The following is a 17,330-nucleotide window of genomic DNA, read 5'->3' as shown; positions in this document are numbered from 1 at the left end:
AATTTAATGTAAAAAAGAGTTCTGGTAAATTCTAGTTAGGTAACGTCACAGAGCCAACTCAACCAGGCAGTGTTAGGGAGGTGTTCAAGCCCTGTTATTACTAAACTGAGATGGTTTGTCTCAACTTGGAAGAATTGAAAGAAAAATGTAAAAAGAGGAAGTTTAAATGCCCTGTCCACTGTTACCTAACATGTAACCATCATACTCGGGAGAACTCTGTCCTGGGACTTCACAATAGGAAGGCTTTAGATGACTAAACCTCAGATAGGCAGATGACACAACCCTTAGTGCAGGAAGCAAAGAGGAACTAAAGAGCTTCTTGATGAAGGTGAAAGAGGAGAGTGAAAAAGCTAGCTTAAAACTCAGCATTCATAAAGCTAAGATCATGGCATCCAGTCCCATTGCTTCACGGCAAATAGATGGGGAAACAATGGAAACAGAAAGATTTTATTTCTTGGGCTCCAAAATCACTGTGGGCAGTGACTGTAGCCATTAAATTAAAAGACACTTGCTCCTTGGAAGAAAAGCTATGAGAAACCTATACAGCATATTAAAAAGCAAAGACATTACTTTGCCAACAAAGTTCCATGTAGTCAAAGCTATGGTTTTTTCAGTAGTCATGTATGGTTGTGAGAATTGGATCATAAAGAAGTCTGAGCCGAAGTATTGATGCTTTTGAACTGTGGTGTTGGAGAAGACTCTTGAGAGTCTCTTGGACTGCAAGGAGATCCAACAAGTCCATCCTAAAGGAAATCAGTCCTGAATATTCATTGCAAGGACTGATGCTGAAGCTGAAACTCCAGTATTTTGGCTACCTGATGCGAAGACTCGACTCATTGGAAAAGACCCTGATGCTGGGAAAGATTCAAGGCGGGAGGAGAAGGGAAGGACAGAGGATGAGATGGTTGGATGGCATCACCGACTTGATGGACATGAGTTTGAGCAAGATCCGGAAGATGGTGAAAGACAGGGAAGCCTGGCGTGCTGCAGTCCAAGCGGTGGCAGAGTCGGACGCCACTGAGCGACTGAACAAAAACAACAAGACGACTATCGACTTACTGACCCGCAAAGCGGAGGCAGGTAATACTGACCCCAACAGCTTACCTAGCTTTTCAATTCATAGTATATCTCTGCGTGTGTATGTGTGTGCCTTATGTGCTCAGGCCGCCTGAGGTCCCTCTGGCTCTGGACTTCCAGGATGTGGGGGGCGGGGCCGGGAGCTGTGGGGCTGCCGGGCAGAGGGGGCGGGGCAAGTCGGGGGCGTGGCGGGGAGGGGCGTTCCCGGGTGGGGCGGGGCCTGAATGGGGGCGGGGCCGAACGCCAGCGCGACCTAGTCTCGCCGGTGCGGAGCAGGCGGGTGGAGACTCAAGCTGCACTGAGGAACCCGGTTGCCAGGGGTGAGTGCTCCTGAGCCCAGCGCAAGGGACAGCGGGCGCCGAGGGTCCCGTTCCTGGGATTGGGACACCTGACTGCCGTCCAGTCCGCCAGGCTCGCGAGGAAGCTGCCTCGGTTTCCCCTTCGGGAGTCCCGGGGTCTAGAAGGAAAGGGGCCGTCTGGAGGTTGAGGAGCCTCCTGGCGGACTGTGACTACGAACGTGAGGAGGCTAGAGGGGGAGCGGCGTGGGTAGAACTTCCTTCCCGGAGCCTCTGAGTTCTATAGAGAGGTGTGATTTGGGGGTCGAGGTTGTGTGTAGGGAGAACGTCCACCATGAAGTTGTGAGACGCCGGCCGGCCAGGCTTCAGGTTTCTGAACGGGACCTACTTTCTGTCCAGCCTCCTCCTCTCTCCCTCAGTTTCCCCAATTTCACCTTGCTTGTGAGTGGATGGGTATAAATGAGAGTGTCCGGATGCTCTCTAACCCTGCCTGTGGCCTGGTAACTGTCGTGGGAATCTCCTGCCTCCACCTCCCCACTGGTGGGTGTAGGGAGCCCTGCCCATCCCCAATCCTATCTCTGCCCAGACCCACCCACACCGGGGCCTGCCAGCGCCACATCTTTTGTGCTGTTCATCCTCTCCTTTTCTCCTCCTGTTGAGGAACAGCCATCTGGTCCTCCTTGCTTTGCAACAAACTCAAACGCCTCCTCCATCTCCTCCAGGAGAGCTCCCCCAGCTGAACCCTTGGCTCCAAGTCTGTTCTTGCTTCTCTCCCTCTGTTTCAAGCTCTTGGGCTTCTCCCAGTGGTGGCCTCCATCTCCCCACAGGCTGTTCTCTGGGCACAGGGTCCTTGTTCCATAGAGGGGAGATGACCCCATTGGTGAAGACCAGAGTGACATTCCCGTTGCTTCACTCTCCTAATCACTCTGCTCCTAAGTTGACTGGTTACTCAGATCCCCTTCACCAATCAGCATTCTGAGATCTGAGGCCAGAAGGGACCCCATCTAGCCTGCTAACCTCCTACCCAGTGCACGATGCCTCAACTACATATGCTCAGTGTTGAGGAGCTCATTTCTTAAGAAAAGCTGTTCAGTGTCCTGCAGCTCAGGCTTCATTTAGTCAAAAATCTGTGGCTTGCAGATTCTACCCCTTGGCTCCACTTCTGCCTCCTAGAACCATGCAGAGGAAATCCATTTTTCTTCATTCATTCACACAGTCTTGATCACTTCACTGGATGAGACACTAGGGGTACAGCAAAGAAAACATCAGATAAAATTCCCTGCCCTCATGGGGTTCGTTTTCTGGAAGGGAGTTGGACAGCAGTCAATAAGTAAATATGACATGTCAGGTAGTAAGAAGTGCTATAGAGAGAAAGAAAGCAGGCAAGAGGGATGAGGTATGGGGCCAGGTGGCGCTAGTGGTAAAGAACTCGCCTGCCAATGCAGAAGAGCTGGGTCTCCAGGAAGATCCCCTGGAGGAGGGCACGACAACCCACCCCAGTATTCTTGTCTGGAGAACCCCATGGACAGAGGAGCTGGCAGGCTACAGCCCATAGAGTTGCAAAGAGTCAGACGCGACTTAGCACTCATGCATTGTGGTTTTATACAGCTTAGTCAAGGAGGGCCTTTCAGAGAGTGACAACTGAGCAAAGCCTTACAGGAGGTGAGGAGGAAGCTATGTGAATAACTGGGGGAAAGGACAGTGTGCCCACAGAGGGAAGAGCATATGCAAAAGCCCTTGGGCAGAAGTATGAGAGGTGGAAGCAGGTCTGGCTTGTTCTAGGAACAAGGTCAGTGTAGCTGGAGCAGGGTAGGTGAGGAGCCAGTGAAGTATGAGTAGGAAATGAGTGCAGAGAGGTAAGGAGTGGGGAGGTGGGGATCCTTACTTAGGGTGGGGTCTTGAAGGCCACCTTGAAGGCTTTGGTTTTCTCTCTGAGTGCACTGGGAACCACTGGAGGTCTTTGTGCAGAGCATCACCTGCTCTGACTTAGGGATTGGCAGGTTCATCTGGCTGTGGGCAGGAGAGAGGCTGTAGAGTGGTGAAGGCAGAAGGGTAGCGAGACCACTGAGGAGACCACTGTTGTCATTCTGGGGAGAGACCATGGGGGGCTTGTACCCATGGCAGAAAAGTGGTGAAAAATATCAAATTTTCAGATATGGAATATATTTGAAGGTAGGGGGTGATAGAATTTGGGATTTGAGAGAAAGGGGGAGTCTAAGGTGGCTGGGAGAGTTGGGGGCTGAGCATAGACTGAAATAGGGTTTCCCTGGAAACAATGTGGGAGACCGAGGTTTGATCCCTGGGTCAGGAAGATCCCCTGGAGAAGAAAATGGCTACCCACTCCAGTATCCTTGCCTGGAGAATTCTATGGACAGAGGAGCCTGGCAGGCTATAGTCCATGGGGTCACAAAGAGTCAGTTGGACACGACTGAGTGACTAACACTTTCTTTTCTTTTTCATAAACTGAAATGGGACCTGTTTAGGGGGAAGATCTGGAGTTTGGTTCTGTGCTTATAAAGTTTGAGATGCCCATCGGACATACCATTAGGCAGTTGGAAAAACTTAGTGGGGAGGTTGGAGCTGGAAATAAAATTTAGAGCATCATCACCAGATAGCTGGTGTTTAAAGCCACAAGCTCACTTAGGGAGAGAGTCATTCAGAGAAAAGAGGTCCCACCAGGGAGTTCTGTGGCTCGCAGCCTTAGCAATTACCCAAGGAGACAAAAGAACAGCCAGTGAGGTGGGAGGAAAAATCAGAGAGTGGGGGTGTTCTGGAGGGAACACAGAAGATGCTTTAGGGAGAAGAGAGGGAGTGATGATGACGAATGCCTTTGACAGAGCCAGCAAGGTGAGGGTTGAGAATCCGGCAACCTGGAGGTCACCAGTGACCATGACAAAAGCAGCTGGGGGCCAAAGGGGACAGGAGGGGAGAACTTGAGGATAGCAGTACAGAAGAAGGCTCAGGAGTCCTGCTGTGAAGGGGGCAGAGGAATGGGGTTAGGTGGAGAAATTACACTATGTCTATGTGCTGCTGAGAACAGCTCTCCCGGTGAGAAGCTTGGTGAAGGGGGCAAGAATGGAGCATGCTGCAGTAAGTGAGGGGGCGATAGGTCCAGTGCCCCAGGGGAGGCATGGCCCCTGATGAGAGCTGGACAGCTCAGAAATTGAATTTCTGGGGCAGAGGAGCCAGACTGGCTGTGTCTCAGAAAGGGAGGAGGGCTTGCCCTCGGCTTGGGGATAAGCAGGGGCCCCGTGTAGGTTGCCCCTTCCACTTGCCCCTCTGTTTCAGCAAGGAAGTGCCTCTTTCTTTGCATAGACCATACCTTCCTCGAGAAAAGACTGTAATGACCTCAAAGTTGCAGTAATTGAAGTGGAGAAGAAAAGGTAACGGAGAGAGGCTGATTGATTTAGTCTGAAGAAGGGAAGTCTGGGCAGGGAATAAAGGGGCAAGAGGTAGGATTTTAGGGACAGTTTTTATGAAATAGGTGTTGAGTGGACATCTGTTTTCCATCGTTCACAATTTAAACTGATGCAGGAAAGATTTTGGTTAGACAAGATGAGGAACTTTCTGTGCTGGTTAGTGAGGACAGAAACGGGCCAGGTCTTTTGCCCTGGATGTTTAGGATGAGAAAGGACAATACCTTCTTAGACACAGAGTGCTGGCCAGATTGATCCTTGGAGTTTCTCCCAGCTCTGAGGTTTCTGGAAGAAGGCCAGGACAGAGATGGGACTTTCCAGCTCTTCGTGGGAGGATAGACTGCCAAACCTTCTGGCTAGGGCCTGCCTCCTTCTCCGGGTACTCTGACATCACAAGTCTGACATACATGCCTGAAGCATCTGTCGGCTGATCCAGACTTGGAGTGCTTGCTGAGGGCGCCGGCCTAGCTGTAGCTTGTCCCCTTGTGGGTGAAAGTATTTGTGGGTGTGTCAAAGATCATTAGGCTTGGTGAGGTCTCTCTGTGCAGGTCATGGTGGAGGCCGAAAGCTTTGTGCCAGAACTGCTGAGAATTACGTAATTCTTCACATCTGCTTGGCCAACTCTGACCTCTGCCCATCTTGTAGGGGGTTTCCCCAGGAAAGACGTGGAGTCTGTGGACAAATCGAGACCTGCCAGTCCTGTGCCACTTAAGGCCCGCCTGCAGATGACTTGGCCATGCCTACTGTAAGCCATGGACTGAGGAGCCTGGAGGGCTACAATCTATAGGGTCGCAAAGAGTGGAACATGACTGAAGTGACTGAGCATGCACTCTAAGCCTAATGATCTTTGGGGGTTGGGGGTTGTGGGTTGAGTGATCCAGATTCTCCCGATGCAGAGGAGAGAGTCACTGTTCCTCCTTAGGCCTCCTCGGGTTGAGAGCGGCAGGCAATGTCCTTTCTCATCTGAACTCTTCAGCTTCCTTAATTCCAGGCTGCACACACATCTTCTAGGCATTGGGTCCAAGGTGAAGTGCTGACCCCATTTCTGGGCTGTTTCCGGAGGACCTGGGCAGGCATGATGATGGAGCTGGTGTTTTCATAGCCGAGAACCACTCCAGCGTCAAGCCCAGAGTTCATCCTATGCCATCCTGTTCTCTCCTCTCCCTTCTCCCCACTTCCACCTTCTTGACTCCTCTGCTTGGCACGGGATACTGGGAGGAGGCCTGCTTGGCCAGAGACGACTGTGTTCCTTTCTGGTTTACAGTGGCCTCCGCATTGGGGATTCACAGCCCCCGAAGCTGCCAGACATGTGGGCCACCTGGCTGCCTCAGTTTCCTCATCTGGCCAGCACAGGAATTCCAGCCTACATGTTGGCAGGATTCTGAGCTGCAATCTCTCCTTTCCCTTCCTTTGGCTGGCATATGAGGACGGGTACAGAATGTTCCAGCCCCACCCCTTCCCTCAGTGGATTTTTGATTCATGAACATTCCCACTGTACTTCCCCATGGCCCAGCTCCATGCCAAGCTTGGAGATGCCAGGATGAGTAAAACCCAGTCTTCCACTTGGGCCAAGAAGGGAGTTAGGCACATTAAGAACCAATAGGGAAGAGGCAGACTTTCCAAGCCCCTTGGCGTCTGCTCCCTTGAGTCTCCTGGAATGTCCCTGTTTTGTAGACAGACGCTGGAGTTCCTCTTCGGTTCCCATGCCTACGTCCTTTCACTTTCACTTTCTGTGGGCACTGCACCAGCCCGCATCCCTGGACTCAGTGACCATCACAGAAGGGAACCTGCTGAGAGATTTTCTCTGCTGCATGGGGACCCTGCCAGAGCTTGGAGCTCTGTGAGATCACTCCCCACGGATTCCCAGGACTCAGAGTCTGAAGGCTGAGCCCAGAGTCAGACATCGACAGAGGTGACAGCACACACTGTGTGTGGGGGGAGGAGAGGGCCTGGGCATTTGGGGAGGGGGCAGTAGACTGGCGTCAGTGCATCCACAGGCTTTGAAATGTACCACGAGTTTCACTTCACCTGGGTTGGCATCTTTACAGCAGTGTTCTGGGTCTGCCCCTGAGGGTCGCCGTGGGTTATGTACACAGGCCTGGGCTCTGGCCTCTGTAGGGAACTCAAATACAAGGGAATGAAAGGCATGCCTTCTAGAGTTGCTCTGCTTGGGTTCAGATCCTCGCTATACCTCATCTGGCTTTCAACCCTCGTGCAAGTCACCAAGCTTCTCTGTGACTCAGTTTCTTCACCTGTAAAGTGGGGCTGATCCTAATACTAAATTCAGAGTGGTTGGCAGGGTTAATCAAAAGCACTTAGAATGGTGTGTGACACGTCATATGTGGTTAATTAATAAACATTAGCCATTATTGAAGAGAGAGATATGGTGGTGTGAATCCAACCAACATAGAAGGGACCTCTCGTTGAGAAGTGATTCCCTGATTCCTCGGGAGACATTGCTCCTAATATTAACTGAATCTTTTTAAAATTTTTTTAAAAAATTTTATTTATTTTTGGCAGAGCACCAAAAATTCTTCACTACTGCCCATGGGGTTTCTCTGGTTGTGGTGAGTGGGGGCTATTTTGTATGGGCTTCTCAGTGCAGTGGCTTCTCTTGTTAAAGAGCACAGGCTTTATTTAGGGCACATGGTCTTCAGTAGTTGCAGCATGCGGGCTCTATGGTGCGGGCTCAGTAATTGTGGCACACAGGCTTAGTTGCCCTGCAGCATTTGGAATCTTCCCGCACCAGGGTTCAAACCATGTCCTTTGCATTGGCAGGCGGATTCTAAACCACTGAACCACCAGGGAAGTCGTAAACTTCTTAAACCAGGGATGAAGCATAGATGTGGGAGCCAGGGGCCTTAATTTAACTTCTGGCTGCTTCAGACCCTCTGTGAGACCACAAGCCAGTTTGCCTTCTCTGGGCCTCAGTTTGTACATCTGTACAATGGGGAGCTTGCCTTGGTAGTGTCCGAGGGTACAGCTGTGGTTGGCTTGGCCTCAGGGTGGGGCAGACTTGCCCTCTCCACTACCCTCCGCCTGCTTTCTGAGAAGCCCTGCACTGACCTCATTCTCCTCCCAGATTGTGAAATGTGCGCACAAGATGCTTTTCAGTCACAGAGAAGCCGACTGGTGGAACTGCTGGTCTCGGGGTCTCTGGAGTGCTTTGAGAGCATTCTGGACCGGCTGCTTTCCCGGGAAGTCCTCTCCTGGGAGGATTATGAGGGGCTCAGCCTCGTGGGCCAGCCCATCTCCCACTTGGCCAGGCGCCTCCTGGACACCATCTGGAATAAGGGTGCTTGGGGCTGTGAACAACTGACTGCAGCTGTGCGGGAGGCCCAGGCCAACAGCCAGCCCCCCGAGCTTCCCAGCTCCTGGGACCTCCACTCACCCCACCCAGCCCGTGACCTGCAGAGTCACCGACCAGCCATTGTCAGGAGACTTTATGGCCACGTGGAGGGTGTGCTGGACCTGACACAGCAGCGGGGTTTCATCACCCAGTACGAAACTGATGAAATCAGGCGACCCATCTTCACATCATCCCAGCGGGTAAGCACTTCCCTCTTGGCTCATCAGAATTCAGAGAAAAAGTGTGCTTAGTTATTGAGACTAGTTCGTGAAATCAGGCCTATGGAGACATGTGGGTCATAGTCCTCCTCCTTTAAAGGTGCGTGTGTGTGTGCACGCGTGTGTGTGTGTGTGTGTGTGCTCAGTTTTGTCCAGACTCTTTGTGACCCCATGGACTGTAGCCCACCAGGCTTTTCTGTCCGTGGGATTTTTCAGGCAGGAATACTGGAGCAGGTTGCCATTTCCTTCTCCAGGGGATCTTCCCAACCCAAGAATCGAACCCAAGTCTCCTTTGTCTCCTGCACTAACGTACGGATTCTTTACCGCTGTGCCACCTGGGAGCCAGCAGTCCTCCTGGCCGTTCAGCGGCTAAGACTCCACATTTCCACTGCAGGCTGCACCAATTTGATCCCTGGTCAGAGAACCAAGATCCCACATGTTGCATGATATGGCAAAAGTTAATCAATAAAAATAAATAAATAAAGGTAGCTGGGAAGGTAAAAGTTGCTGTGGATTTTTGGTATCATGCCACTTCTGATGCGAGATGCTGTTATGTGGTGGCAAGCATCTTGGATTCTGAAGTCAGGATGATGCAGGCTCAAGGCCTGTGACTTCAGATTTCTCTGTGGAAACTCTCATTCCTTAATCTCTCCTGTCTCAGATTCCTCATCTGGGAAACATTAGTAAGGTCTTGGGAGAATTCAATGAGGTGAGCTACATAACTCTTAGAATAGTACCTAGCACATAGTAAGCACTCATTGTGGAGAAGGAAATGGCAACCTACTCCAGTATTCTTGCCTGGGAAATCCCATGGACAGAGGAGCCTGGCGGGCTACAGTCCATGGGGTCACAGGAGTTGGACATGACTTAGCAACTAAACCATCACCAGACACTCATTAGCTTGCTGTTTTCTACTATCAGTTCTATAACTGGTAATGTTCTGTACTTGTTCACTTTTAGCGCTGTCTGCTTTAAATTAACAGCTCAACAGATCACAAACGTCTATTAAGTTAAATCTGTGTCTAATAATTAATACAACACACTATGCACTTATGTAGTTTAAATGCCCACATAGGACTTCTATATGAAATTGCATTAGATCATAAACATTCGGCGTTATGATAACTGCCTCTGAAAATGCCATTCCACAAGAACAGAAAAATGTCTTTGGGGTATTTCTGAAGCTCTTTGTTTTCCCCCAAAGAGTGATGCAGATGGAACAGTCATTAACAGCCCACTTTATGGATTGGGAAATTGAGTTTCAGAAAAGTGAGAAAAAGCTCACAGTAGTTAATGAGAGGGCCAGTGCTAAACCCAGGGCTTTGACTAATTAATTGAATTAATTAATTAGAATTGGATTAATTAATTAATTAGAATCATATGAATCTATTTTGATGCCTACTATGTACCAGTTTCTGTCTCAAAGCTTATTGTGCTGAGAACCTTGTACATAGTAGGCACTCAAGAAATATTTGTTGATGAAATAATGAATTATTGAGTGAATGAATGAACTGGAATACATTGCAGTGTTAGGATGGAGTGGGTTTGTTTCATTTTTTATTATGTAATAATGTTATTTTAAAAGCTTTATTGGAGTATAGTTCATTTACAATGTTGTCTGCTTTCTCATTTGAATTTTAAACATTTGCTTGAAAAATTATTTCACATCAATTTTTGCTTCTTTGGGAAAGCTTTTGTGTGTAATTTATTGATAGCAGCTCTGAAGAGCAAAATCATTGATGATGTTTGAGCAATGTTTCAGATGATGGAGGAGCCATAAGATTGCTCTAAGTGAAGGAATGTGTATGGTCTCAAAATGTCAAGGGGACTTTCTGGTGTTTATTTTTGTCTGCTTTTGAAGTATGTGTTTGGTGTCCAAGTGAGTTTAGGTAAAGCTGATTGAGACGGCTGGAATAAGCCTGCTCAAGGCTGCTTTAAAGTGTTCAGAGTATCTATGTTCAAGTGTCTTAGAACAGCTGTGTTTGGTCCTCTATCACTGGTGCACCTGAAACCTACCATTGTACCTTGCACTGTAGTCCCTGTGCGGATTACAGAGACTCGAAGAAATCACCACTCATTCAAGTGATTTCCGTCTTCCAAGAGTTCTTTTTCCTATTCTTGTAGGTTTATAGATCTATGATTGGATGTGTGTTCAAGTGTTCACTTCACCACCTAACCCTGCATTGACTTCTTTAAACGCGTCTTATTGTACAGATGTTTTTCCGGCCTTTCATTGTGGTGGAAGACAGAGGCACATGGCATTGCCATAGTTGGTAGAGACCTTCTCACACCTCTCCATTTGCCTTTCTGGATAAATAATGACTTTTGCTTTCCCCACAGGCAAGAAGGCTCCTTGATCTCGCCACAGTGAAGGCGAATGGGTTGGCTGCCTTTCTTCTACAGTGTATTCAGGAATTACCGGTCCCATTGGCCCTGCCTTTTGAAGGTATTTATGTGTTTTCTCAGTTATCAGAAAGGGAAAGGAAGACTTTCAGATTCATGGTGAAGAGCAAAAACATCAGCATGAGACTTCTCAGCTAGAATCTCACTTACTGGCTGTGCAAACCTCCCTAAGACTCAGCGTCTCATTTTAAGGGTAACATCACCACTGTTTTGGGGCATCCGTGGTGGCCCAGTGGTAAAGAATCCACCTGCCAATGCAAGAGATGGAGGTTCGATCCCTGGGATGGGAAGATCTAAAGGAAATGGCTACCCACTCTAGTATTCTTGCCTGGGCGATCCCATGGACAGAGGAGCCTGGTGGGCTACAATCTATGGGGTTGCAAAAGAGTTAGACATGACTTAGTGATTAAACAACAATAACAACAACAACACTGTCTCATTGGGATGTTGGGAAGATTAATGTATGTACTATTAGGGTTTGCTTTTATTTCTTTTTATCCTGCAGAGTGATCACTGGAGCAACCTTGTCTTGAGGGCTAACACTGGCCTTTCTTACTGGCCCTTCTCTCGTTACTTGTATTGGAAAGATGCAGAAACACTTTTGATGGCTGGTATCTCTTGATCTCTGCAGTTTAGCTACTCATCATCAGAAACTTAGGAGCCAAATAGGTTTAGATAAGGTGATATCTCTCATCTCACATGGTCACCGACCCAACTCAGGAATGGGAGAGGCTTGGATAGCACAGGTCGAACATCCCAGGCATCCTGCCAAGTGCTTTATTTATGATGTCTGTCCTTGGCAACAACCCTGAGAAGTAGGTATTTTTTCCTCCACTTAGCAGATATGGAAACTGGGGCAGGGAGGTTGAGTGACAAGGTAGGGGAAGATGGATCTGGTTTTAGACCATCTGCACCTATACTTCCTCTTTTCTTGGGAGAAGAGCTCATTGGTTATAAAGAGAGGATGCAAGCCTCGTGTGTCTTATTCCCATATCACTGTCAGGAAAGCTCATTACCATCAAGGCCCCCTGACTTGTGCATGGTGCTGACAGATGGATTTATCACCTCGGGCTCCGCCCCGTGAAGGAAGGCTGCCCGGAAGCCTGTGCTTGGCACCTGGGTCTGCACCCTCTCACCTGAGAACAGAACGCGGACATCAGTACACGATAGGGGATGCACAGCTCCGAGCATGGTACTCTGCTTAGCTCTTGATTAATGTTTGCTATTGGTATCATCAACCTCAGCTGGCTGTTCACGCGTGGTTAACACTGTGCCATGGTGCAAGATTCCCAAAGGTGACGATTCCAAAGGTGACAATTGACAAGTGTTTGTTTTTAAAATGAGAAATATTTTTCCTCTGGAGAATTTTGATATGATCGTTGGCAGCTGGAAATCCTGCATGCGAAATCAGAGTATTAGGAAAATATATATATTTTACAGCCTCCATTCAGCGCTCCTAGTTTATCCAGGTGGCATTAAGGGCAAAGACAGTCATCAGCTTTGGGAACAGGAGAGGAAACAACAATCACAGGGCCTGTCTTTTGAATGACCATAAATACAGCTTCAATGTGCTCAGAGCGCTCTGTGAGAACTCCCTTTTAGCCTTTGAGTTGAGAACAAATGGGTCAGTACCTGGTTGGGGGCAGCGAGGCGGTGATACTCTAAGGCTCTACCACCTGGGGCTCTGGACCATCACTTCTCAATTTCCTATAAAAAGAACTAACCCCTGACCCTAGGAGTGGTTTGTTCATGTTGGTATAATATGAGGATGATGAAGGCAAAAGGCGAAGAGGCCAGCAGAGGATGAAATGCATCACCAACTCAATGGACATGACTATGAGCAAACTCTGGGAGATAGTGAAGGACAGGGAAGCCTGGCGTGTTGCAGTGCATGGGGTCCCCAAAAGTCGGATATAACTTAGCGACTGAACAACAACAAAAGGAAAAATAGCACCCCTGTGGACACATCCTAGACACAGAACTTGTGTTGCAGACGGTTGTATGAAGAGGATGGGGAAGTAGATCTTGATTAGGGAATATTGTCCAGGTCCTTGATCTGGGCACCCCAGTGGCCCAGATACCATCCACCACTGGCTCCACTCACCTAAACTAGGATAAGCTTCCCATCACAAGGTCTTTAGTTTGATCACATGTGTCTAGTCCCTTTTGCAAGTAAGTTAACATATTCACACATGCTGTGAATTAGAATGTGGGTGCCTTTAGAGGGGCCACTGATGTGCCTACTGCTTCCAGTAATCATAATGATAATAAACACCATTCTGTGAGAGTTAACTGTATGTTATCTCCTTTTTCTCCTTTCTTCCTAAAACAATCCTTCAAGGTGTGGATTTTTCCCAGTTTTAAAGATAAGAATGCTAAAGCCAGAAAGGATGAGATACTTGCCCAAGTTGATGGTAGACCCAGATTTCAAACTCAGGTATATCTGACTTCAAAGCCTTCTGTTTCCCTTTCGAAAGAACAGCCAAGGCTGAGTGGTGAGGGGACTTGTCTAAGTCTACCGAACCAATATGGTGGGACAGACATCAAAATACAGGCATTCTGATCCCAGCCCGGTGCTCCTGATCTTCTCTTCAGCTCTTTGCAATGTCAGTAATGATAATGGTGCTAGGCGATGTCTTTTGAGCACTTCGTGTTGGACACTGAACAAAGAACTGATGTGCATTATCTTCGGTGATCCATGAGTTTTTACATGGGTCCCTACCTGCGAAACGTAGGGACCAGCACTCCTCCTGTCCCGCAGAAGAGAAAACTGAGTCTCGGGAAGGTTACATGACCAACCTCAAAGTCCATGGCTTGTGAGTGGAGAGCCATGACGGGCACTGCCCATGCATCACATCCCATTTCCCCAAGGCAGCCCACCCCTCATCAGGTCCCATTCTCACCATGGTCCCAGCTCCTCTGTTTCTTCTTCTGTCTTCCAGATGCTGCCTGTAAAAAGTACATGTCCAAGCTGAGGACCGTTATATCAGCTCAGTCTCGCTTCCTGAGCACCTACGATGGAGCAGAGAATCTTTGCCTGGAAGAAGTGTATACAGAGAATGTTCTGGAAATCCAGATGGAGGGGGGCATGGCTGGACCTTCGCAGCAGAGCCCTACCACCCTAGGCCTGGAGGAACTCTTCAGCACCCACTACCATTTCAACAAAGAGGCAGACACTGTGCTGGTGGTGGGCGAGGCGGGCAGCGGCAAAAGCACGCTCTTGCAGCAGCTGCATCTGCTCTGGGCTTCAGGGCAGGCCTTCCAGGAATTTCTCTTCATCTTCCCGTTCAGCTGTCGGCAGCTGCAGTGCCTGGCGAAACCGCTGTCCATGCGGACGCTGCTCTTCGAACACTGCTGTTGGCCTGACCTTGGCCCCCAGGACGTCTTCCAGGTCCTCCTTGACCACCCCGAGCGCATCCTCTTAACCTTCGATGGCTTTGACGAGTTCAGGTTCAGGTTCACGGATCGGGAGCGTCACTGCTGTCCGACCGCCCCCACGTCAGTCCAGAGTCTGCTCTTCAACCTACTGCAGGGCAACTTGCTAAAGAATGCCCGCAAGGTGTTGACCAGCCGTCCAGGCGCGGTATCGGCGAGCCTCCGAAAGCACGTGTGCACGGAACTCAGCCTCAAGGGCTTCTCAGAAGAGGGCATCGAACTGTACCTGAGGAAGCGGCATCGTGAGCCTGGGGTGGCCGACCGCCTCCTCTGCCTGCTCAGAGCCACCTCAGCCCTGCATGGTCTGTGCCACCTGCCTGTCTTCTCCTGGATGGTGTCCAAGTGCCACGAGGAGCTGTTGCTGCAGGGCCGGGGGTCCCCAAAGACCACCACGGATATGTACCTGCTGATCCTGCGGCACTTTCTGCTGCATGCCTCCCCCCCGCCCTTAGCCGCCCATGGCCTGGGACCCAGCCTGATTCAGGGCAGGCTCCCCATGCTCCTACACCTCGGCCGCCTGGCTCTCTGGGGCCTGGGCACGTGCTGCTATGTGTTCTCAGCCAAACAGCTGCAGGTGGTACACATCGACGGGGAGGACCTTGCTCTTGGCTTCCTGGTGCGCGCCAAGAGGGTTGTACCCGGGAGTACGGCCCCCCTGGAATTCCTGCATATCACTTTCCAGTGCTTTTTCGCTGCATTCTACCTCGCCCTCAGTGCCGACACCCCGCCATCCTCGCTCAGACATCTCTTCCAAGGTCACAGGCCTGGAAGCTTGCCACTGGCCAGGGTGCTGCCCAAATTGTTCCTCCGGGGCTCCCGATGCAAAGAGGGCAGCGTGGCCACTTTGCTGCAGGGGGCCGAGCCGCACAACCTCCAGATCACAGGGGCCTTTCTGGCGGGCCTGTTGTCCCAGGAGCACCGGAACCTGTTGGCTGAATGCCAAGCATCTGAGACGGCCCTGCTCCGGCGCCGGGACTGTGTCCGGCGGTGTCTGACCTGCAGCCTCCACGAGCACTTCCGCTCCATCCCACCCGCCGTGCCGGGTGAGGCCAAGAGCATGCATGCCCTGCCCGGCTTCCTCTGGCTCATCCGGAGCCTGTATGAGATGCAGGAGGAGCGGCTGGCGCGGGAAGCCGTGCACAGGCTGAACGTCGGGCACCTCAAACTGACCTTCTGCCGTGTGGGCCCAGCTGAGTGTGCTGCCCTGGCCTTTGTGCTGCGCCACCTCCGGTGGCCTGTGGCCCTGCAGCTGGACCACAACTCTGTGGGTGACATCGGCGTGGAGCAGCTGCTGCCTTGCCTGGGCGTCTGCAAAGCTCTTTAGTGAGTGATGCTGGGTGATGCTGGCTGGGCTCTGTGGGAATGCTCCCATCCTGGTGTAGGTAGGGGAGCCCCCTTATGCTGGGAGCCAGGAGTCCAGGCCCAGCCCCTTTTGTGCAAAGACCCAGCCGAGACCCCTCCCCACTCTGCACCTTAGATTCAACTTATGATCACGATAGTCAAAATTCATGGAATGGCCCGTGTGCCAGGCACTGTATTACAGTTTCCCCAGAATTACCTCCTTTAATTTATTTTTAAATATTTTTTTTACTCTGTGAGGCATGTGGGATCTTAGTTCCCTGATCAGGGATCAAACCCACATCCCCTGCATAAAACGCATGGGGTCTTAACCACAGGACTGCCAGGGAAGTTCCAGAATTATCTCCTTTAACCCCTACAACCACCCTGGGCTCTAAGAAGGAATGTTATTATCCCCATGCTGTGCGTCCTTAGTTGCTTCAGTTGTATCTGATTCTATGACCCCATGAACTGTAGCCTGCCAGACTCCCCTGTCCATGGGATTCTCCAGGCAAGAATACTGGAGTGGGTTGCCATGCCCTCCTCCAGGGGATCTTCGCGACCCAGGGGTTGAACCCACATCTTATGTCTCCTGCATTGGCACTGATGCCACCTGGGAAGCCCTTATTATCCCCGGCATCCTTGATTTGAGGCTCTGAGAAGCAAGGTAACTTGTCCAAGACACAGGAAATGGCAGAACTGGGATTCACAGTTGACAGCTTTCTTGTTACCAGTCTCAGCTCCCTACAAGCAACCTGTGTTTGGATGGGCTTCAGAGGCACCGTGGCAGCCTTGAAGTCACAGGCAAAGATTGGTGTAATATGTGTCTGTATTAGGAACTACCTTCAAATCAGAGGTGACTACACCCCATGAGAGATTTCATTTTGATTTTTAAAAATTTATTTATTAATTTATTCTTAATTGAAGTATAGTTGATTTATAGTATTGTATTTGTTTTAGGTATACAGCAAAGTAATTACTTACATACACACACATATGTATATGTCTACATATTTTCCTGTTCTTTTCCATTCTAGTTTGTTACGAGATATTGAATATAGTTCTCTGTGGTATGCAGTAAATCCTTATTGTTTATTTTATATTTGGTAGGGTACTTCCCTGGTGGCTCAGATGGTAAAGAATCCGCCTAGAATGCAGGAAACCCAGGTTCGATCCCTGGGTTGGGAAGGTCCCCTGGAGGAGGGCATGGCAACCCACTCTAGTATTCCTGCCCGGAGAATCCCATGGACAGAGGAGCCTGGTGGGCTACGGTCCATGGAGTTGCAAAGAGTTGGGCACGACTGAGCGACTAAGCACAGCACACCTGTTAATCCCATACTCCCTTGAGAGTCTTCCAAATCCCAAGAGATGGAAATTTGGAGACCCAAGAGATAGACAGTGGCCACAGAGTTTCACTTGCTTTTTAATTCTTTATGTAGTGGAGAGATTTTAACCTGGCCCTACTGCTCTTAGCCCCCATCTGAAGTTGTGAGCTTTCCTGCTTAGGAACATCTGTGCCCTGCACCCGTGGGCCTCTCTCCACCCACGGGCCAGATGAGGGCAGAGAGGTGCCCAGGTCAGGTGGCCAGCATGCTGCAGGCTCCCAACTTCCCTTCCCGCCTTGAAAGGGGATTTCTGCTCCCTGTTTTAAACCTCTGAAAAAGCAGAAGTTGTAGCTTAAACTTAAAATCAACTCGCAGCCTCTCCAGGGCTTTATGTCTACTCTCGGGGACCTTATATTTACCCTGAGCAAGGAACAAACCTCTCCTTGACTATATTAGGGTGACATACCTTTCCC

At 49.9% G+C, this 17,330-nt stretch overlaps 1 protein-coding gene across 7 annotated transcripts in view; it reads left to right on the top strand.

The window, feature by feature from the left end:
• Positions 1 to 1,359: 1,359 nt before the first annotated feature.
• The window catches only part of NOD2 (nucleotide binding oligomerization domain containing 2), a 34,066-nt gene continuing 18,095 nt past the window's right edge, over positions 1,360 to 17,330 (top strand). For 2 of the 7 annotated variants that reach the window (XM_081511334.1, XM_081511331.1), the window contains exons 1-4: positions 1,360 to 1,397; positions 7,872 to 8,338; positions 10,697 to 10,802; positions 13,702 to 15,517. In XM_081511334.1, coding sequence (XP_081367460.1) covers positions 7,880 to 8,338; positions 10,697 to 10,802; positions 13,702 to 15,517 — 2,381 coding nt within the window. In that variant the 5' untranslated portion in view covers positions 1,360 to 1,397; positions 7,872 to 7,879. Of the gene's footprint in view, positions 1,595 to 6,463; positions 6,702 to 7,567; positions 8,339 to 10,696; positions 10,803 to 13,100; positions 13,197 to 13,701; positions 15,518 to 17,330 lie in introns of all 7 variants that reach the window. The other 5 variants (XM_081511338.1, XM_081511332.1, XM_081511333.1 and 2 more) reach the window with 5 other exon arrangements.

The sequence above is a fragment of the Giraffa tippelskirchi genome, chromosome 7 (genome assembly GCF_054371585.1).
Source record: "Giraffa tippelskirchi isolate mGirTip1 chromosome 7, T2T-mGirTip1v1.2.pri, whole genome shotgun sequence".
In the NCBI taxonomy this organism is placed as follows: Eukaryota; Metazoa; Chordata; class Mammalia; order Artiodactyla; family Giraffidae; genus Giraffa; species Giraffa tippelskirchi.
Note: the sequence above shows the minus strand (reverse complement) of the source record. Positions and strands in the feature narration are given on the sequence as shown.